The 21,845-nt window shown below is 40.4% G+C and overlaps 3 protein-coding genes across 8 annotated transcripts in view; 1 reads left to right on the top strand and 2 right to left on the bottom strand.

Moving 5' to 3' along the window:
- bcar1 (BCAR1 scaffold protein, Cas family member) overlaps nt 1-10,294 on the top strand; it is a 46,230-nt gene extending 35,936 nt beyond the window's left edge. For all 5 annotated transcript variants that reach the window (XM_005454233.4, XM_005454232.4, XM_025908509.1 and 2 more), the window contains 6 exons: nt 1,228-1,377; nt 2,181-2,276; nt 4,186-4,560; nt 5,829-6,698; nt 8,073-8,162; nt 9,091-10,294. In XM_005454233.4, the coding sequence (XP_005454290.1) occupies nt 1,228-1,377; nt 2,181-2,276; nt 4,186-4,560; nt 5,829-6,698; nt 8,073-8,162; nt 9,091-9,636 (2,127 nt within the window). In that variant the 3' untranslated portion in view covers nt 9,637-10,294. The remainder of the gene's footprint in view (nt 1-1,227; nt 1,378-2,180; nt 2,277-4,185; nt 4,561-5,828; nt 6,699-8,072; nt 8,163-9,090) is intronic.
- Nucleotides 10,295-10,535: 241 nt separating this feature from the next.
- On the bottom strand, nt 10,536-18,676 carry zgc:158868. The gene is made up of 7 exons (XM_005454234.4): nt 15,845-18,676; nt 15,051-15,105; nt 14,650-14,846; nt 14,291-14,348; nt 12,727-12,842; nt 12,310-12,420; nt 10,536-11,702 (listed from the first exon to the last, which is right to left on the bottom strand). The coding sequence occupies exons 1-7, from the start codon at nt 15,989-15,991 to the stop codon at nt 11,589-11,591; spliced, it is 798 nt and encodes a 265-aa protein (XP_005454291.2). The 5' UTR covers nt 15,992-18,676; the 3' UTR covers nt 10,536-11,588.
- Nucleotides 18,677-20,098: 1,422 nt separating this feature from the next.
- ano1b (anoctamin 1, calcium activated chloride channel b) overlaps nt 20,099-21,845 on the bottom strand; it is a 34,979-nt gene continuing 33,232 nt past the window's right edge. For both annotated transcript variants that reach the window (XM_019361198.2, XM_003449233.5), the window contains one exon: nt 20,099-21,583. In XM_019361198.2, the coding sequence (XP_019216743.1) occupies nt 21,332-21,583 (252 nt within the window). In that variant the 3' untranslated portion in view covers nt 20,099-21,331. The remainder of the gene's footprint in view (nt 21,584-21,845) is intronic.

Genomic DNA, 21,845 nt, shown 5'->3' on the forward strand with positions numbered 1-21,845 from the left:
TGTTTTTAATGCACTGCTGTCTGAGGGCACAAAATCATGGCGTCCGGTATTGATTTTTGGCCTTTTTTCCCTTGCACACAGAAATTTGTCCAGATTCCTGGAATCTTTCGATGATGTTATGTATTGTAGATGATGAGAGAGTCACTGTGAGGAACATTATTCTGAAACTGTTTTACAGTTTATAGATGCAGTTTTTTGCAGATTGGTGAACATCTGCCCAAATTTATTTCTGAGGACCTTTGCATGTCTAAGATATCGTTTCAAGTTACTGACATCTTGCTAGTTAGCCTAATTAGTTGCAAAATTTCCCTCCAGCTGCTTCTTTTTAGTGCCAACTACCTTTGCAGCCTTTCGTTGCCTACATCCCAACTTTATGCTGCTGCCATCAATTCAAAATAAGCTAATATTTTTCATGAAATATAAAATGTCGTGGTGTAAATATTTGGTATGTTTACTATACTCTGTTGTGAATAAAATATGGGATTATGGGATTTGGAAATTATGCTTTTATAGATTTTACACAGAGTCCCAACAGGTTTCAAATTAGGTTTGTAGCAGTGCCTGTTACTCAAAGTCAGTGTTCTCTAACCTCGAGTCTGCTTCTGCTGTTCTTGAGAGTTTATAGTGGAGCAAATGACATTTTTTGATTCAATGCTGATGTTTTAACAGTGCCACTTTATTCAGTCGGTATGTGTGGGGCTCGGTTTGTTCTGATATAGCCAGCACATGGAAATGTTGTGGAAATGAAGGGGCACGAATGGAGGAGGGAAGGATGAAAGGACAGCAGAACGGTGCTTTTGCTGTGCTATATTGAACAGCTGTTGTGGTTTCCCAGCCTGGCTGGTTGACTCTATAGTCAAACCACATAATACACAGTTTAAACAGGCAAACAATGGGGCACTCTGGTTCCCACGACAACTATGACTGAACCATTGCACTGTTTTTATTGCCCCATGTGCATCTGTGTGTCGGCAGCATGTTTTGATGAGACTGAGCACCCGTCAGTGTCTGTTCATTCAGTGTAAAGAAGCAGCAAACAGATAAGGAGTTGATCTTTGTTTTTGCTGAAATATTTTTGTTATATGCATTTAAAGATTTTCATGGTCTGAACTGAATATAAGTTATCTCTGGTTGCGTTATCAGATTAATGTTTGTCATACAGCTGTAGCTCTCGGTCATTTCTGACTGGCGTACCTGCCTCTGTGCTCTCTGTGCTTTTGCATTCAGGTGGTAGTTCCTACCCGTGTTGGGCAGGTGTATGTGTACGACGCAGTGAAACCAGACCAGGATGAATATGACGTTCCGCCCAGACTTCAACCTCCTGCTCAGCCAGACATATATGACGTGCCGCCCACCCGGCAGCAATACAGCACACAGGTGAGGCTGCTCATTGTATGAGTGTGTTGTTGTTCTTGCTTACTGGTTATCACACAGAAGCTATCACACGTTTCCAGGCAATCATCACGGTCCTTCAATTTAGCTTTAATAGGTTATTAAATAGGTTATTAAAATGGAATCAAACAGACACACACACACACACACACACACACACACACACACACACACACACACACACACACACACGCACTATAAGTCAGTATATAGAAATTCCAGTGCACAGATTTTACTCCTTTATTCCTAGCAGGTCATTATTTTGTTAGCAGTATATTACTGTTGTATTACTCACTGGTTTGGCTAGACATTCATTTGGTTTCCACATTGTTAGACTCAGTAGTAATTGGACAAACTCCATTTTAAATATGAGGACTGTTTCTAATGCTTGGATGAACATGCTTTGCAGCCAGGTGTTCTAGACCGCCTGAAGTCTTGAACTGATGGACATGAGCAAATTCCCGCCCTTAAATGCTCTGCTAGGTCTTTAGCTGCAGCTGTCTTTGGTTGCTGTTGTGTGTGGGTCTCTTCATTTTTGTCTTCAGTAACAGAAAAGTTTCTCTGTTTGGTTGAAATGAGGTGACTGACTTTACATTAATACATTTCTTTGCCTCGACAAACTCTTGAGTAACTTTTTCAGTGGCTTCCTTCACACCACAGCTTCAAACTGCAAACAGTTACATTCTCTTGCTTTGAAATGAGCTCAGCTCAGAGTCTGCAGCAACTATAAGTAATTATGATGCTATTTATTTATATAATAATTATTTCTGTCCCTTCTAAATGTTTAGGTGTATGATACTCCTCCCATGGTGATGAAGGGTCCCTCTGGTGGTCAAGATATATATGACACCCCTGCAAGCAGTGAGAAGAACCCACAGCAGATGGTAAGGATTTCGATTTGAGAGTTATCATGTAATATAACCATCTTACTGTCTTTCTGTAATTGTTTGATGCTGTGTGTGTGTGTGTGTGTGTGTGTGTGTGTGTGTGTGTGTGTGTGTGTGTATGTCATAAGATATGACATAATCATTGGAAATGTACCCCCATTGCATCGACAGGGAAATAATTCTGGTAGTTTGACAACCTGTATTAGATGTGCCACACATTTCTGCAGTATTCAACTAAACAAAGTAGCTTGCACTACACTCAGACTGGTTGACAGTGGTGCAGAGCTTTCTGCTGCAGGTAAGTGACAAGGTTCACACCTGAGCTCAGTCATGGCTCCTCCTGCGTGTTCAGACAGGTCGTCCTCCAGACTCTGCTCTTTACAACAGTGGTCCCTTTAAAACATAACACAGTAAATAACAGTAAAAACCTGTAATATTTAAAACATAACCTTTTCAACTCATCTTTGATGGATGTCAAACTGAGTGGCACAGATTTCCCACTAGCAACAAGAGTAACTGATTTTGAGTTACGATTTGTTTAGGAAATGATGTCAGTGTGTCACTGAGTGGGCAAATCAGCAAATGAAGTCTAACTTAGTGAAAATTGTTTAGTTTTGCTAAAACAGTGATTGATTCTATAAATGTTTTTACGGCACTGCACTGGGTTCAGAGAATTGTTTTCTTTTCTTTTCTTTTTTTTTTTACAATTCACAAATTGTTACCAGTGTCACTCGTTGTCTTCTGTGTTCTGTTGGCTCTTTGACTCACATTCTCCAAAGTGTATTTTAACTGTGCTGACCTTTATTCCATATTGCACCACAGGTAACAATGGAACTAGTTGGAACTAGATTGGTTTCAGGAGTGCAGCTGACATGAGCGCACTTGTACCAGAAACCTTCTTCTGTTCATTTGAAAGTATGCAGAATGCTGTGATTAACAGCATTCTGCATACTTTCCAGCTTGACTGCTCACAGTTTGAAGAGTGTTGCTGTCTGCCAGGTGCAGCTGTTAGCACGTGGCTGTGTAAACCTTACAACGAAGAAGCAAAGAAAAGCACCCAAAAACACAGTAATAAAAGAAGTATGCAAGCAAGCTTTAGTAGAAATCAAAGGCATCCTGTTAAAACATCTTTAATTTGTTCCTAATATGGATGCTAATCCTGACTGAAGAGCTACATCTCTAAAAGTAAGATGTCAGGGTCGCGATGATCATGCGATATTCTCACCACTTTAAATGCTCTTATTATTATCTTCACACCAACTGCAGCCCAGCTCCTCTTACAAGAATGCTGCAGCCCTGCAGTTCAGGTCTGCCACTTAACCATGTTTATAATGGATAAAATTAGTCCTGAGGATGCCAGGATCAGGCCAAATTGTCAGCCATCTGATCTGATCTAAAACATGAATCCATACATGAAGAAGCAGGCCCTGATGTCAGTAGTGGTCTGTTTCTGGGATTATAGGAACATGCAGAAAGCACGGAGGCAGCCTAAAACTACAGAAGAGCCACGAGAAGCTCTGTGCACGTTCAAAAGACAACTTGTGGATTTTGAAAGACTTTAAAGACTCGCTTCAATTATTGATCATATCGATAGATTTTTTTTAAACTGCAGTTTGTTGAAAGCTATTTGTTAAACATTATTCACTTCATTATTTTTTAAAGTACTTTCCTCAAAGTCCCTAAAATGTGTTCATATTACTATATGAAAATCATGCACCACATACCATTACACTTGATTAATTAAATATTTTTAATTAAATCTGTTTAAAAGTGTGATTAACACTAATCAGTGCAAGGAAGAGATAAAAGCAGTTTTATGCACACATTGTAATAATAAATATGACACTTGTCTTAACGAGATCTTTATAAGATAAAGTGTTTTTACAAGACTTCTCTGTCTCTTCAGGTTTATGACTTCCCCCCATCAGTGAGTAAGGATGTCAGTGATGTTCAACCAATCAGAGAGGAGACGTATGATGTGCCACCTCACTTTGCCAAACTAAAGCCCCAAGTCCCCATCTCTCCGGGCCCATACTTACACAACAACCTCAGCAGCAATGATGACGAACCGCCAATTCCAGAGGATGTGTATGATGTCCCGCCCCCAATCCTGACTGATAAGCATTATCATAGGGACAGGAGCGGGGCCAGTCAGGCCCCTCAGCAGATCTATGACATCCCAGCTGTACTGCGTGTTGGCCAGGATGTCTATGACTTCCCCCGGGAACGAGAGGAGACGGGGGAGAGGGCTGAACAGAATGTCTATGACGTGCCGCCACAGGTATGACAGCTACAGGGCCGGCTTGTTTAATCGCATGAAATCAAGTTTGTGTAAGATGTTCCATCATCATCATCATCATCATCATCATCATCATCATCATCATCATCATCATCATCATCATCATCTCTATGCAGAGAGCACTGCTGGCTTTGTGACTCTGTCAGCGCGATGCTGTTGTGCCATTCAGACACACAGGAGCTCACTCTTCAGTTAATGGTCTCGACAGCTTTATTCATGCAGACCCACAACAGTGACAGACAGAGCCGCAGTGCTTGTGTGATATTAATCACATGCTCAGTTGGACAGTATGTTAAGTGGTTTATAATATATGAGGCTGAACTTGTGGTTATTTTAATAACTACTTTAATAATTCAAAAGGCCGCATCCCATAAGTAGCTGTATGAATGCAGTGATACACACACACACACACACACACACACACTGTCTTACTTTTAAAATGAAAATGAGCGTCTCCAGCTGCTGTATGATGCTGCAGTTATGATAAACTCAGGTTTATCAACATTGTGTCCACACCCAGGAGTTTAATCATTAGTAGTGCGTTAACCTGACCTGAAAACATAGTCTTCATTGAAGGCTTAACACAAAATAGTGTTTCAGTTGCCGTTTATTCATTTTAGGCTAGAATTAATGTGAAGTTGTAGAGCCAAGTTAATAACAATTTCAGCGAGCTAAGTAACCCAAAGATGTATAAAAGACATGTAGTCATATGTTGCATTCCTATAATGTGATGTGACTAAGTCGGACTTATTAAGGCTGCCATTATAAGTCGTGCCACGGCTGCACATTCATGCATGAAGCCTACACTTAAGATGCCATCAGATTAAAAGAATAATACACCCCACTCTTGGCAGTAAATCCAGCCGTTATTAAAAGCTGCTGTTTAATCCAAGCTGTGACTGCTGTTCAGCTAGCGTCTCTGCTGTCTGGCATTGCTCGTGGTTTCTAATGAAGGGCTGCTTTGCAGGCCTGCTGGTTTTCACAATTTTGTAATTGTCAGTTTAACTGTGGATGGGTTGATTTTTTTTCTACTCCTCAGTCCTTTGCAAATAATTTTCTGTTTATTATTCCTTTTATTCTCTCTGTAATAACTTGTATGTATTGTTTTCTTTATCTATTTATTTAGTCTTGTTTCCTTGTAATAATAAAACCATCAGTGCATGATTGTTTTACTGATGAAACTAACATAGTTAGCACAAAATCAGGAAATGGGTGACTTGATTCTAATGCTACGCTAATGCGTTTTGCAGGTTGTACGTGATGCCCAGTCAGCCAGTGAAGAGCTGTCCATGTCTTTCAAGCGGCTGTCTGCCTCAAGCACAGGAAGCACGAGGAGCAATCACTCTGCTTCTTCATTAGATATGGTTCCTGTCCGCGACACCACCTCGCTTCCTGCTCCTGGCTCCATTCCAGGGAAACCCCTGGTCTTGGAAATGGATCAGGCCATGGAACGTCTGTCTCGTCTTCAACAAGCTGTGGAGTCCAGTGTTTCCTTCATGATGTCATTCATCACAGGCAACTGGAGAAGCCCGGCTCATCTTGAAGGAAACCTCCCAGCCATTCATCAGGCTGCCGACCGGGTGCGTACCACTGTCCGAGATTTCTTAGAATTTGCCCGAGGCGCTGTGGCGAATGCTGCCCAGGCCACAGACCGCTCACTGCAGGCCAAACTGGGCCGTCAGGTCGGGAAGATGGAGGAGATCTTCCAGAATTTGATTCGACATAGTCAGAGCTTAGACGCTATTTCTTGGTCACATGCAGCACTCACATCACCAACGCCGGGAGGGGATGACTTAGATCGACTGATCATGACGGCGCGAGGTATCCCTGACGATGCCAAGCAGCTTGCTTCTTTTCTCCATGGCAACGCTTCGCTGCTCTTTAAAAAGACCACTCGCCAGCAGCAAATGCCTCTTCCTCCTATCCCAGGGGAGCTTAGTGGTCACACAACAGGATCTGGAAGTGGAAGCTATCAAGGAGGGGAGAAGGTGAACATTCAGTCACGGCCCCTCCCCTCCCCACCAAAGTTTACTGCTGCAGAAGAAGAGGAAGGTGTGGAGAGACCATATGAGACCACAGAGGAAGGATGGATGGAGGACTATGACTACGTACATCTGCAGGTACACACAGACACAGATTTGAGCCCTTTACAGTAACAGAAATCACATATTAGCTTGGCAGTGTGACTGTATGTTTACATTAGTGCATTAAGAAAATCTGCTCAGATTTGGCACTGATTGTACCAGAGCTCCCAAAGCTCCACACAGCTGAGATACATCTGAAGCATCTGCTAATGATTCAGCTGAAGGAGGCTGGTGGTAGGGAAGTTAGAATGGAGTGCCAGTCAGTGACAGCCTACGTATATAAATAACATAAGCAGAATCATATCAGTTCACAGCTTTTCCTGCTCCAAACCATTGTTAGCAGCTACTCACTACTGCTGGCTAGGAGTGTCCCACGAGACTGTTCAGTACTCGTCAGGTCAAGTCACTCGGCCATAATGGTTTGGTTTTTAAATTTGTCTGTTTGACTACAGGGACTTAATGTTTGCTGCACTTAATTCCTAAAACCTCCTGCATGTCCAAGACCATCACATGAAGCCTGGCTATGAGTTATGAGTGTTTCCCTGCAGAAATGAAATGCCAAATCAAGGCTCTGTGTGAAAAATAGAGAAATAGAGAAAAAGTCTCCTCTGTAATTGCAGCTTTAACTGGTACAAGCGTGTGAATGAATCTGAGTTTTCTGTGAGCAGCTGCTCTCCATTTCCTAAAACACTCTGTGGTTTATGGGAGTCACAGTGGTGCAGTCGTCAGTGCCGTCTCTCAGAGAGAGAGAACTGTCATGGCAGATTGCTGCCTCTCCCTGAGCCCAGTTCTGGTGGAGGTTTCTTCCTGTTAGTAGGGAGTTTTTCCTTCCCACTGTCACCAGGTGTTTGCTCACAGGGGGTTGACTGATTGTTGGGATTCTCTATGTATTACTGTAGGGTCTTTACCTTACAATATAAAGTGGGTAGAGGCGACAGATGTGATTTGGTGCTATATAAATAAAACTGAATTGAATTGAATTGAATTGAAATGATCACACTTTGGTTCTGACCACTTACACAGCCATGACTTAAGAATTATTCTTTACTGTGTTTACGATGGTACGTCACATTGTTTGAAACAAAGCTTCTGGAAAAAATACCAAATACTCATTAAACAGTGAAAACATTACAAGTGAGGCTGTAAGACTATACTTCACTTTTTTTAATCAAAGAAGTCTGTGGCAAGTATTTTAGCAAGGCTAAGAAAAAAAATATAAGAGGGAAATGGTGCTCCAGCACTGATCGGTCACTTCCTGCTTGTCAGCAGTAGTGTATGTATGTACAGACGCTGTACATACAAAGACGTGTTTTAGATTGAGTGGTGTGTGTGAGAGAGTGTGTGTGTGTGTGTGTGTGTGTGTGTGTACATGTAGTGTACTAACTGTGTGTCTATATGCTGATCTGTCAGGGAAAGGAAGAGTTTGAGAAGAACCAACGACAGCTGCTGGAGAAAGGCAACATTATCCGAAACAATAAGACACAGCTGGAGCAGCAGCAGGTACGTGTCTGTAGGACACCTCAGTGTGAGGACACTGGAGGAGCTGAGGATCAAAACACCGACCTTCGGTGGACCATCTGCTTCTCCTCATGAGCTACCTTCTGTCTCCTACATCATCCTTCACTGTACCTTACCGGTTCTTACATTTCTTTGACAAAGTCAGACCAAATAACAGTAAACAAATAAACTGCTTCAGTGGTTCTTAATAACTGAGGGACAGATGACCAACAGCAGCTCACACACACACACACACACACACACACACACACAAATTTGTTACAAAGCTTTGAACTGGGTATGAAAATCTTTTTATATTGATTTGGATTCATCACTACAAGTGACTCACTGGAGGTTACACGTATGCAGAGTGCGAACTTTCACATGGCAACAATGAACAAAGGAAACCACTTCTTATCGACGAGCTCCCAACACAAGACAGATTTCAGAGCAAACGCCATTGCTCCAAATTGTTTACACTACAGCCCACATTCATTTAATTATTCATTATTTATTAGACTCTGCCTGCAATTTAGACTCATCAGTTAATCTAACCTCCCGTATTTGTAAGCCAGAGTTACGGAGGACCGTGAACATGCAGAGCAAATGTCACACAGGAAGGCCCTAACTGAGCAGGACTGTTTGCTGTTGCTCCACCAGCCAGGAGCGTAGGCCAACATATGATTTTTCACTTTTAGCTGTTGCTTGCTGAAATAGAAAACAGTACGAGTTTTTAGTGGCAGCTTTTCTAGAAAGTAAAATCTGTCAATCTACTAAGCTTTAGGATTTAGTAGGTCAGTATGAACAGAACAGACACAAATCTCAGAGAGGACTTTTGTTGGACAATTTAAAACAACGAAAAGAAATTCTAAATTGTTGTCACTGCAGATTCTAGTTATTAACTGTGTCCTTATTCTTTATCATCCTCCAGATTAAACAGTTTGAGCGTTTAGAGCAGGAGGTCAGCCGGCCAATCAACAACGACATGACCGGTTGGGTTCCATCCGCACACAACCCTCTGGCAAACTACCTGGCCCAGAACGGCTCTGGAGGCCCCTCCTCCTCCAAGTTGTGCCACGGCGACCGTCAGCTTATTCTCTTCTATCAAGAGCAATGCGAGCAGAACGTCACCACGGTGACAAATGCCATCGATGCCTTCTTTACTGCTGTCAACTCCAACCAGCCACCAAAGATCTTTGTGGCACACAGCAAGTTTGTCATTCTCAGCGCACACAAGCTGGTCTTCATTGGTGACACGCTGTCACGCCAGGCCAAATCTCCAGAAGTGAGGGCACGGGTAGCCCAAAGCAGCAACGCCCTCTGTGAAAAACTCAAAGACATTGTGATCAGTACGAAGACAGCAGCGCTTCAGTATCCTTCCCCTGGAGCCTCCAGAGAGATGACTGAGAAGGTGAGGGAGCTTGCAGGGTGTACTCAGCATTTAAGGATGGTTCTGGGACAGCTCTTAGTGATGTAGAGGCAGAGGGGGAGGAGGAAAACAAACCAAACAGTGACGCGAACTGAAATATTCCAGAACCTCGGAGCAGTGAATCTTCCCAGTAACACTGGGCAGACAACCCTCTGTACCCCATACAGCACTAACTAGGAGAACCTGGAGTTTGCTGGATCACAAAGTGCTGCACAAAACCCTGAACACCCTTCAAGTGTGTGAGGAGTCCCATGTGCCTCTACAGGATGAGGCTTGCTATCTCTTACAGTCCTGGCATGCATGGAAATCCTGAGTGATCCTGTCCTTGGGGTCTGGGACCCTTTTTCGGACCGGGAGCACCAATTTTACTCCCATCCTTCGCTTCCTCCCTGTGCTGCCTTTCACTGGGACCATTCCGCTTTCATCCCATTTCCACTCTGCACTTTTTATTCTAGACAAATTGAAAAAAAAAAACATTTTCTCGTCAGTGGGCTGGGCCATAGGCTGTAAAATAATCAGTGTAAATATTTAAGTTACCTATGTATTCAGAAAATCAGAAAAAAGAAGACTATAGAACTTGCAGTGAATACACGTAAGAAAAGATGGGAACATAACTGTAGTTTTTAGACAGAACATCAGTAACTGTCATATTGCTATACCGTATAATTAAAATGTAATATGGCTCTGATTCTCGATCCTAATATAATTATTGTTGGATGTGTAAATTGCAGATGATATGTATGACTCTGTGTTGTCGAATGTCTGAACGCTTTTCCATCCCCAATACAGGCACACTTTCCAAAACCCACACAGGAGCACGCGCGTGTGTCTCTGAGCCGTCTGAGGCTCGCTGAGTTGTCCACTCTGCATTCGGTTCCCCCCGAGCACACAACGCTGCTGCCAAAACATGCCGACATAGCCGTGCAGGTGCAGGACTGCAGATGCGATTATTTCCATGCCATCTAAGATGTTTAATTTTATTTTATTTTTGAAAACTGTATGTATTTTTTAATAGGCATGTAAAAGTCAAAAGGAATGAAAGAGTTTAAAGAGAGCAAATGCAATTAAACCTGCATTTCCTTTTCTCTGGTCTCGTCATATTGTGTATTTTTTATTAAATAGTTGAAAATGATACGTAGTGTCGGACTCACTACTGGAATTACCTGAGAAAATGCAGGCAGTTTGCACAGGTATCTGTTTTGCCATAATTTCCTAATAACCAAAGATGATCTCAGTTATATGTATAAACGTCAAAGGTCTCAGTCTGCTACACGTGGTCAGCTATCAGATTTCTCTCTCAGCACGAGAAAATTAGTAGAATTGTTTGTTTTTTTTAAGGTTAAAGGAAAACTCTCTCATATTTTTATGACATTCAAGAAAGACTAATGGGAATGTGACAGGTTGGGAACAAAACCAGTAGGTTCATCACTTTATTACAGAAGCAAACATGTAGAGTAAAATTATTTCCCCAGCTGTTAGCACTCATGTTTTTAAGTATATCTGTAACTACAGAGCATTTGGAAGCCACAGCCTTTGTGAAAGACAACACAGAAGCCTTAACAACCATCTGAGGTTCAAATATGTTCATTCCAGTGCTAATTTTCTCTGTATACATCATTTCTATGCCACCTCCAAACTATAAGCTCAGCTTACTGGCTGAAATGCTTATAGAAGGGATGTTAATATGATTAATGAATCTTTACATATAATACTGTCTGAAATTTCAGATTAAATTTTACTCCACTGTAGGAAATAATTGTCTCCCCACAATGAAAACTGACAAATTTCTAAGTCATTTCATTTCCTCTCTGGTGAACCGTGGCCTGCAGTTCAGTTTGCAGAAAGCTTCTAGTACATGTTAAAAAAAAAAGAAAAAAAGAATAAAATTAATTAAAAAATCTCCTCCTCAATGTTTTATTATGTTTATATCCGTATATGTTTTTTCTCATTTGAATTTTAACCTGAAAACATTGTCTATTAGCCTGGTTTTGACATGACGGCTACCAGGGGATGGTGTTGCCCTGCCAGTCCAGAAGCATCCCACTGTCTTTGTTGCTAAGTGACGATATCACACTAAGCATGCCAAGTACGCTGTCCATGGTGGTCAAAGGAGCCTGTGGGAGACGACAGACACACGAAAGAAGAAAGTCACTGGAAAGGAAGCGGGTGGATCAGAACGAGCTTTATGATTTCCAATATGGGGAAGGCTAACAAGCTAAAAGCTAAAAATGAAGTTTATTTTTGTTTCAAGATTAGAGATTTAAATGATCATTATTGAAGAAAAGGATGGTCGTGGTGTGGTGGTTAGCACTTTCATCTCATATCAACATTAATATTATGTAAAATGTACTTGGATTATCAAAAATAAATCAGAAAACAGGATCAGTGAGTGTTTCATACTGTGTTTGTCTTTATTACTAAGCTGCTCTTACTTACCCTGAACTTACAATAATGCATCAAAATGTATCAATCTCCAAGCTAGTACAAGCAGTGATGTAATGCTAGGACTTACATTACACTTGTCTAGTGAGAAGTACACTGTTATTAGGTTTTACATAAGCACAGTACTTGTTTGACCTGAAAGGACTTTCTGGAATCTGCAGCAGAGATTTGGTGGGTTTCAGCAAATGTGATTGTTTCATATGAAAGCTGTTTAAAGGAAAATCATAACATTTACATTTATTCACTGAATAAAGTATTTTAAAGTTTTCATCACGTCACCTTTTCTCCTCCCATCTCAGTTTGGACCCAGCCTGGGTGTATGGCTGTCACCACTATATTGTGAGTCTTGAAGTCCTCGGCTTGACAGCGAGTCAGCATGTTCAGTGCTGCCTGATGACAGGAGAAAGAGCATATTTCTTTGTTGTTAAATCTAATACAAACATATAAGTATTACACTTATTGAAATTATTATTAATTATTAATCAATACAGGTGTCTAAAGCCAAACAACAAACAACTGAACCACATGATGCCTTAATTACTGCGTGTCAAGCTCCTTTCACTGAATCTCCTCAATGTCATTGAATCACAGGGAATTATTGAAATGTTAGTAAAGAAAAACTCTAAAATATAAGCACAGACAGAATAAACACGTTTAGGAAGAAAGTCGGGATATTCGATTCTTTTTTAACAGTACCTTGCTTATTCTGTAAGGATACATCTGTGCAGCTGAGAAGGTCTCTGGACATTTCTCTATGGATGAGAAAGCCGTGGAGATGTTGATGATGGCTGAGCTGCAGGCAGTTTTATTATCTGAGACACAAAGTGGGACAAACAGATTAGCGTCATGACTGAGAAATGAAAAGAACCGTGTGTGTGAGGATAGTTTACATCTCTGAACCTGCACCAACCAACACGTTCTGTGATGCAATCCACCTGCCATTTGGTGAAAGAATTCAAATCTATTTACTTTTGTAAAACACTCCACTCTTCTTTAAGTATAACTGTGTAGAATTCTGCATATTCTGTTGTATTTCCCAGTCCTATTCGGGAAAGGATCTGGCGAGATTACATCTCTCTGCTGACAAACTGTGTGTGCCCCCAGAAGACTTGGAGTGGCTTGATGGATGGATATAATGGTTGTATTAATGTCTTTCATTCATTGGCAATTGAAGAATATTTAATTTCTTTGCTTTCAGCAAATCTTGGGTTTTTGGATCGTACTATGAAGCTCTGTCTGCTCAGTGTTGCAGCATTAGTCAGAATGTGAGCAGAGTGCAGCCCTCTACCCTTCAGTTCATCCTGCTGCTTCTATCAGCAGTCAGATAACTAATAAACACCAGTGACCCTCTCCCTCCACTAGGCTGATAGATGACCTGGATGCTTCAGATCATGAGCTGTTTCTCTCCTTCTCCACACTTTTCTTTTCCATTCAGGTACAAAATAATCTCCATTTAATCGATAGCTATTATTAATCTCTGTCTCTCTTCTACAAGGTGTCTTTGTCCTGTCTTCCTTAACTCACCCCCAACCAGTTGCAGCAATTGGTTGGCTGCTGCTCCCTGACCTTGGCTCTGTTGGAGGTTTCTTCCTGTTAAAAGGGAGTTTTTCCTTTCCACTGTCAGCAAGCGCTTGCTCATAGGGGTTGTCTGATTGTTGGGGTTTTCTCAGTTTTCTCTGTATTATTGTAGGGTCATTACTTTACAATATAAAGTGTCTTGAGGCAAATATTGTTGTGATTTGGCAGTTGAATTGAATTGAATTGAATTGAATTGAATTGAATTGAATTGAATTGAATTGAATTGAATTGAATTGAATCAGCTCGGCTTTGGGAGGTGGATAACTAGCAGCTAGGCAAATCTTCAACTCAGCTTTTTGTAAATTGAGTATAATCTCATACTAACTCTCATCAGGCAAGATAATCCCATTACTTTAATATGAAAGCTCAAATGGACCCCTGTACTGCCAAGCCAGGGTACCACTCACCCATTTACAACACATTATTCTGTGCCTTTGAATTTTGCATGTCATGCACACAGTCACACACTGATGGATGCTTTAGGAAATTTGGACTTAAGTATTTTGCCTGCTTATAATTCAAAGTTATGGGGATCAAATCACTGACCTTCTGACCAAATAACCCAGTGAGCCACAGTTGCACTGAGATGGAGCATGAAACCATAAGTATATACTCACTCCACTGAGTGTTTTCTTAATGATGGTATCCCATGCGTACATAACATGAAAGAAAAGATACATACCACTGCCCTTTGCAGGAGAATCCCTCTGTGCTGCTTTTTTCAGGAGTGGAAGAAACATCTGAAAGTACAAAAATGATAGTTTACATGTGTTAAATTATAGCACATTAAAAATAAAATCAAATGAAAGATGTGAAATCATGATGTGAAACTCCCATCAAATATGTTAAACCTAAAGAAATGAGCCTGTTTCAAAAATGTAATGTAAGGAGTAGAAAGTAGAGATGTTTGTGTAAGAATCTGGAAAGTGAAAGTACATTGTTCTCAGAAAAGGAAATGCTCGAATATAGCACAAATACCTGAAAATTCTTTTTATGTAACAAAGTATTTGTACTTCCCACCTCTGCAGAGAACAAACCAACCTTTGCAATGGTAAATGGTCCAACCACATTGGTTTCATACACCTCCATCATGTCGTTTTTCTTGGTAGCAAATAATGCTCCCGAAGAGGCCGGTTTCCTGATAGCAGCATTGTTGATAAGGAGATTCAACCCACCATCCCCGATCTGATCTTGCACAGCCTGCACAGCAGCTGAGATACTTTCCTCATTTGTAGTATCTGCAGGTAGATGTATAAAGTAGAAATACAAATCAGAATGGGCAAAGTCTCTTGAATGTCAAAAAACTGGAAGATTATGAATTTAAAAAAGGTTTCATTTCTATGTATGTATTTGCCTTCGAATCTCAGATTCTCAAGTGAATATTTCAGCACTTCCATTATTATGTGAGAGGCCTGATGAGATTAAAGGTGCATTGTTTTTACCTAGCTTGATTATAGTGATCTTTCCAGGATGTCGAGTGGTTAACTGTCTCAGTGCCTGAAGGGAATAGAAAAAATATATATAAATATTTATATTGTTATTTCATGAAATCACATATATAGCCAGTGAATCACCAGTTTCAACAGAAATGATTGATGTGCATACAAATTTAAGGCTTGTCCTCAGGAATCCCAGATTCCAACAGTGTAAAGACAACACTTAAATTGAGAACAACTAATGCACACTGATTTGTTGCAGACCTCATCACTGTTTTTCACTGTTTTGTAGCTATTTTGTAGCTATCAAAACTGACCTATCAAGTCGCCTTCAACAGCTTTGTTACATCTTTTGCTTCTGTGCTGAAAATGGAGCCTGCAAGAGAGGTTGTGCAGCCAGACCCCTGTAGAGTTAGCTGTGCTATACCGTCACACTTTGAAACCAAATGAAAGACGTTTATACCAAATTTGTTGACATTTTTTGGACTATTAGCTTAGCTTAGGCCTTGTCAAATGAAAATGGACCCTCTTCATACTTTCATGAGTTTTTTTATTATGTTTTCCCATAATTACAAGATGATGTTATGATAACGTTATCTGCAGATGTTGACAATAACAATATAACAATAATTTACTTACAATACAAAGCAATACAAAACATACAAAACAACAGTCACCTCAAGCGCCTTGATATAAGTAAAATAAGTGAAATGAATAGATGATACACAGACAGCCTTCACATGTGTGCTCTCGCTATTGATGTGAGAACCACAAAAAGCATCTACGTGTAACAGTCTCACCTCAGTTCTGCTTCCTTCAGGCTCTCTGGAGCAGGCATAGATGTGAGCTTCTTCTCCTGTCGTCTCTGCCAGCTGTTTCACCAGCTCCAAACCAATGCCTCTGTTGGCCCCTGTCACTACAATGTTCCCTTTCAGTTCCACTGGCATGTTGGCTGATCCTCTGGTCAAACACTAGTTCCTGCCTGACTATTATTATGAGAGTAACTGAGCACATGTTAGAGTGCGCTGCTGCTGTTACACCATTTAAAAAACACCTTGTTCTTCCTTTTACGTCAAAAACTCTGTGACAACATATTTTGTGTTTTGTCACCGATTCCATTACTACTGCCAGCCAACACCAGAAAACCTACAGATTTACATCTGCTTTTTCTTTTCAGAGTGCATAGTTAGTGATATGATTTGAAGTATCCAAATGATGTATATTAAAAATTAATAAAAAGAATGTAATAGTGTCAAGACTCAGAATATGTGGAAAGTGTAAGGTTGACCACTGCTGGAGAAAGACGAAGTTACCCAATGGCCAAACCAAAAAAAGAAGAAATGGCCTCTTCCAGTCTGAGAAAACACAGTTTTGACAGAATCTAAAGTGAAAGATGTACACTAACGAAAGAGGAATCATCTCAGTCCAAAGACTTCAGAAGGCTAATGTTTAACCTGTAATATTCAGTACAAGGTAAAAAGATAACATTGTTATTATATTCTTGTCAGAGGAGAAAGAGGAATTCTGGAGTAAGCTGGGAGAAAAAAGTTGTGGCTTTCTTACCTAATGCTCTCTAGTGTTTCGCCAGCAGAGCCAGACATATTTTTCAGACGGTTCAAAAATAGCATTTATGATGAAATTGCTGAAGAGACAAGCTTTAAAGTGAGGACAAGCAGTTTGAAGTCAAATCTGAATCTTTCTTCAGCAGTTTATTAATAAATTTCAAAGTGTTTTCAACAAGGGCTCTAACCCTGGCACACAGGACACCCGGCCTGGCGAGGAAAAGCTGGAGTGTCCGACTGCAGCTTGTCGGTCTGGTGACTCAAACAGGCTCTCCTCTACACTGTCCTCATTTATAAAGTGCTTTACAAAGCCAGACATTACAACTAACAGCTGGAGTTTCAGTGCTGCTAGCCAAATAGGAGAAGTCAATTACTGCTGAAGAGACAGACAGTGAAAGTGGAAGTATAACCTCAGTTTCTTAACATAAAACTCATTGTTGCAGCAAGTGGGGCAGCACAAACGTAATCCCCTTAAACTGACGTAAACTGACGTAAGTCTATTAGCCGCAACCAGCCAACCCGGTGACGTAAGGTTCTGTACTGACAGAAAATGGTGCTAAACATGTTTTTAAAACTTTAACTTTAAGCAAAAAATGAAATGGAGGAGCCAATCGATCAGCCTTTACAGCTCAACTGGGCTCGTCTCTACCCTCAAACCCGAAATAAATGTCTAGCTGAGGTGAGTGTCTGTATTGTGGCACCAAAGGCCACTCGTCGCAGTTTGTCCTGGTCGCCCAAAAGATTGTGCTGGCAAAAGTCCACAATGACTCATCCCTACCCAGTCTCATGGTTCTTTCAAAGAAGAGAGTCAACACAGCAGAACAAAACATCATATGTCATCGTCCCTGAGCCTCTGCCTATCTCTGCTCTAAATGGTTCCGGTCTTCCTGACGTAAGTCATAAAACACAACACATAATCATCAGTCTCTCAGGCTATCAAATAGAGCACATTAGTCTGTTTTTGCACCACATACTCCCTTGGTTCTTGGTCAACACTGGCTTAGTTCCCACAATTTCAACACAGACTGTTGCAAGAACAGAATCTCTGGTTGGAGCATTAACTGTCCCCAACTCTGCTTAAGATCCCGGTAGAATCATCCATCAACAAAGTCTCTAGAACCTCCAGAGCTCATCTCTATGCCAAAGGTTTTTCATGATCTCGCTGTTTAGTTTAACAAATGCTCCATAATACTTACATTCCCTTGTAAATGATGTACTTTGTGATACAAACTACAAAGTAGTTATATCACAAAGTATGTCTGGTGTGCAAACCAATCACGTTCAGGTGATCAACTGGACTCCAGCCAGACTCACCAGTGAGCATCAGCAATCTTTTATGGTGTTCTCTGCTGGGGCAGCAGTATCTCCACTGGGTAAGGGGAGAAACTGAACAGGCTGATCAAGAAGGCCGGCTCTGTTCTGGCACATCCTCTTGACCCAGTGGAAGAACTCAGTGACAAGAGGATGTCACTGAGCTGTCATCCCCGTTAGACAACACCTCCCACCCCTTGCAGGTCACCGTGACAGCACAGGGTGGGAGTAACGGTGCACCCACAGTGTGCAAATTGTGCCAAACTGCAAGATACTTAGCTATGCCTCTAATGAAACCTCTGTTTGCTCTGTTTCACTTCTGCAACATCAGTCTTTCCACAGGTAATACCCATATGTTGATTCATGGTTTTCATCTGTTTTTAGACTACTGCAGCATATTTTAAAAGGGGTTATATGCTGTAAAAGACCAAAAAAGAGGAGATATTTTTCAGTATTCAATCCTCAGGTACTGCTGTGATGCTTACACCTATGAATAAGTCCCACTTTGCTAGGTGCTCTTGTTCAACTTTTCGTTAAATCAAATATCTAATCAGTCAATCACATGGTAGCAGCTTAGTGGATTTAGGCATGTAGACATGGTCAAGACGATCTGTTGAAGTTCAAACCAAGTATCAGAATGTAGAAGAAAGGGGATTTAAGTGACTTTGGCCAAGACATGGATGGTTCTGCCAGACTGTGTATTTCAGAAACTACTGATCTGCTGGGATTTTCCCAAACAAAGTTATGGTACAAAAAATGAAAAAATATTCCGGGAGCAGCAGTTCTCTAGTCAAAGAAGAGGTCAGAGGAGAATAGCCAAACTGCTTTGAGCTGATAGAAAAGCAACAGTTATTCAAATAACTACTCAACCAAATTGCAACCAAGGTATGCAGAAGAGCATCTCTAAATGCTCATGTCAAACCTTGATGTTGATGAGCTACAGCAGCAAAACAACTGTTGCTTCTATCAGCAAAAGACAGGAAAAAATTAGGCTTTTAGTTGCAAGCTGAACAACAGAAGATCGGAGAAATGTTGCCTGGGTTGAGTCTGAATTTCTGCTGCAACATTCATATGGTAGGGTCAGAATTTAATGTAAACAGCATGACAAACTGGTCTCACCTGATATCCTGAATCAACAGTTCAGGCTGCTGCTGGTGTAATGATGTGGGGGTATTTTTGTGCTACACTTTGAGCGCCTTAAATGATCTTTAACACCACAGCCCACTTGAGTATTATGGCAAACCCCAGTGTACCTATCTTCTGATGGCTCCTTCCAGATTAATAATGCAAAGAAACTGAATGTTTTCAAAAGACACTTCTCAACCCATCTGCCTTCTCTCTAGGTCCTGAGCACTAAGGGCACAAGTATTCCTAGAGACTCTGGTAGAAATTTGGAATCTGGGAGAGTAGGTTGCTCACTAATTGGAAGCTCAGTGGGTCATTTCCAGCTCCTCCTGTGCTTATAGATCAGGGGTCCCCAATCCCAGTCCGCAGGCCCGATGTCCCTGCAGGTTTTAGACCTCGCCCTGGGTCAACACACCTGAATCACATGATTAGTTCATTACCAGGCCTCTGGTGAACTTCAAGACATGTTGAGAAGGTAATTTATCCATTTAAATCCGCTGTGATGGATCAAGGACACATCTCAAACCTGCAGGGACACCGGCCCTCGTGGACTGGGATGGGGGACCCCTGTTATAGATGAATGAGACTCGAGGTACAAAGCGCTGAAACTGAGTAGAAAGTTGTTGTGTAAGTACCAGTTCATTTACCAAAGACTTGATTTTAAAAGGAAGAAAAAAAATCAGGTTAATAGTTTTACTCAAGTAAAAGTTGTTATATAGAGGAGCTATCCATTAAAATGCAACAAAGATCAGGGGTAGGTGAAGGGAATGTATAGCGGTACCTCTTTTAAACTGTTTTGAAGCAAACTGTTTGCTCTGAGTTTCAAATATTAAAGAGTAGATTTACTGAGCCATCATCAGCTAATGTTAACAGAAGGAGAATTTCAGATATTGCATGCTGTAATGATTAAATTCAGAGTGATGTATTCATTCAACTTTCAGTCCTTTAAAGGCAAGTTTATCATATATGATACATACGATTTGAGACTTCTACATCATCAGTGTAGGACCTCCAAAACAGGAAGTAACAAATAAGTTAAAAATGAAAACGAATATATGCAAATTAAAATTTTAATTCTTAAAAAAATTGTCACAAGGATCCTCAAAAACTCAATTTTCACAGTTCTGCAAAAAACAAACAAACAAAAAAACTTCAGCTGCATGGGATATTTTTGGTAAATTTGATATTTTAGGGTGCTGAAACTAAAAATGATCTCCATTTCCCCACATACGGCGTTTTTGCAAAACATGAGGAGTTTATTTAAAAAAAAACAAAATCACAACAGCAATGAAAAAAAAATCAATATTTTATTACAATTAACTAATTTTGCATAATTTTTCTGAGATTCCTTACCTTAACAAAATAAATCTGTTGGGATGTCTTGAAGAATGGGACATGACCATCTGAGCTCCTCACACCGCAAACGCACAGTATCCCCCCCTTCTCAATTCCTCGCATTTTTTATTTGTATTTCTCTTGAGTCTCGCTCTTAGAAATCATTATTGGATATGGTTTTTTGACTCAAGTATAGGATACCAGATTTTTAGAATTTTAAAAATATTTTTCCCAGTTTTAGTCAGTACAAATCTAGTCAAATCTAGTCAAAAAATCCTATGCAGTTTTTTGGGTTGCAGACCTGTGTTATTCAAGATGACATATGTGAGGAGAATTTAAAAAATTCAATTCTGGATTTAAATTTTGTTCCATACAGCAAGTTGAAACTGCTTCCTCCTTAATATTTATTTTCTAACAGCAGGTTCTGAATTTTGATTAGTCACCGTTTAATGAAAAGTTTCTATATTGATTTCTTTGAATTCACATTTTCTGATTCTAATGTGTATGCTGGTAAAAAATTTTATGCACACAATTTGTCATCATTTTTGTGCATATTCTGAAATTTGTGAGTATTTAAAGGATTATATACAAAATTTCAGATCTGATGCATGTAAGAATGAATACACTTTTACATATTGATTTACAAAGTCATTAATTTGAGTACACAATCAGACATTCTTAAGCACATAAATACATTTGAGTGTGCACATATGGAGTGACAGAGTTTCACAGCTCAACAAAAACATGCAACATATTTGGCCACAGATTTAATTTTCTCACATCTCTTTGGCCAACTGCTGTCCCAGTTGTTGGAATGTTAAGAATATTAAGAAAAACATACAATTTACATACAATTTAGTCTGTCCTGAGAGAGAACTACTAGCAAGCTTTGACATGCTAACAACAATTAAACTAAAAGCTACTAGCTACTAGCCATAGCTGCTAGCATGGCTGTTAGAAGCTTTTGGTGCTGTTGGTATGCCGTCGGGAGCGTGGGGGCGCCACTTTGCTGTTGTTGTTGTGTTTGCTGCAGTTTTCCTTTCCATCTGCTGAAGTGCTGCTGTCAATGATATAGCTCTTGCCCTGCTCTTCTTTCATGAAAAGCTCTACCAATAAAATCTTCTCCTTGTGGATCTGCAGGCTGATATCTTTTGGGATGTCTGGGATTAGCCAGTCAACAATGTCATTCATGAGCATCACAACGTTCTGTCAGAAATAAATGAAAGAAATGGGTCAACTAACAATTTCTCTTCTTGTAAAAAAAAATAAATCTCAGAACTTCCACAGTCTTAATCCCCAACATCCCGTATGTCACATGCTTTTATGTTTTTCTGAAATGTTCAACTGTTTGTCATCTATAGTTCAATTTAAATCAGTTAAGTTCAATGTTATTTATATTGTGCCAAATTACAACAGCACCAAGGCACTGTAAGATAAAAACCCTACTATAATAAAGAGAAAACCCCAG

Source organism: Oreochromis niloticus, linkage group LG7, assembly GCF_001858045.2.
Source record: "Oreochromis niloticus isolate F11D_XX linkage group LG7, O_niloticus_UMD_NMBU, whole genome shotgun sequence".
Lineage (NCBI taxonomy): Eukaryota > Metazoa > Chordata > Actinopteri > Cichliformes > Cichlidae > Oreochromis > Oreochromis niloticus.

Coding starts and splice junctions, on each gene's coding strand:
- zgc:158868 (XM_005454234.4), bottom strand. CDS start 15,991: ATGCCAGTGGAACTGAAAGGGAACATTGTAGTGACAGGGGCCAACAGA. Junction 15,106..15,844: donor CTGAAGGAAGCAGAACTGAG/GTGAGACTGTTA, acceptor TATTCCCTTCAG/GCACTGAGACAGTTAACCAC. Junction 14,349..14,649: donor GACCATTTACCATTGCAAAG/GTTGGTTTGTTC, acceptor TTGTACTTTCAG/ATGTTTCTTCCACTCCTGAA.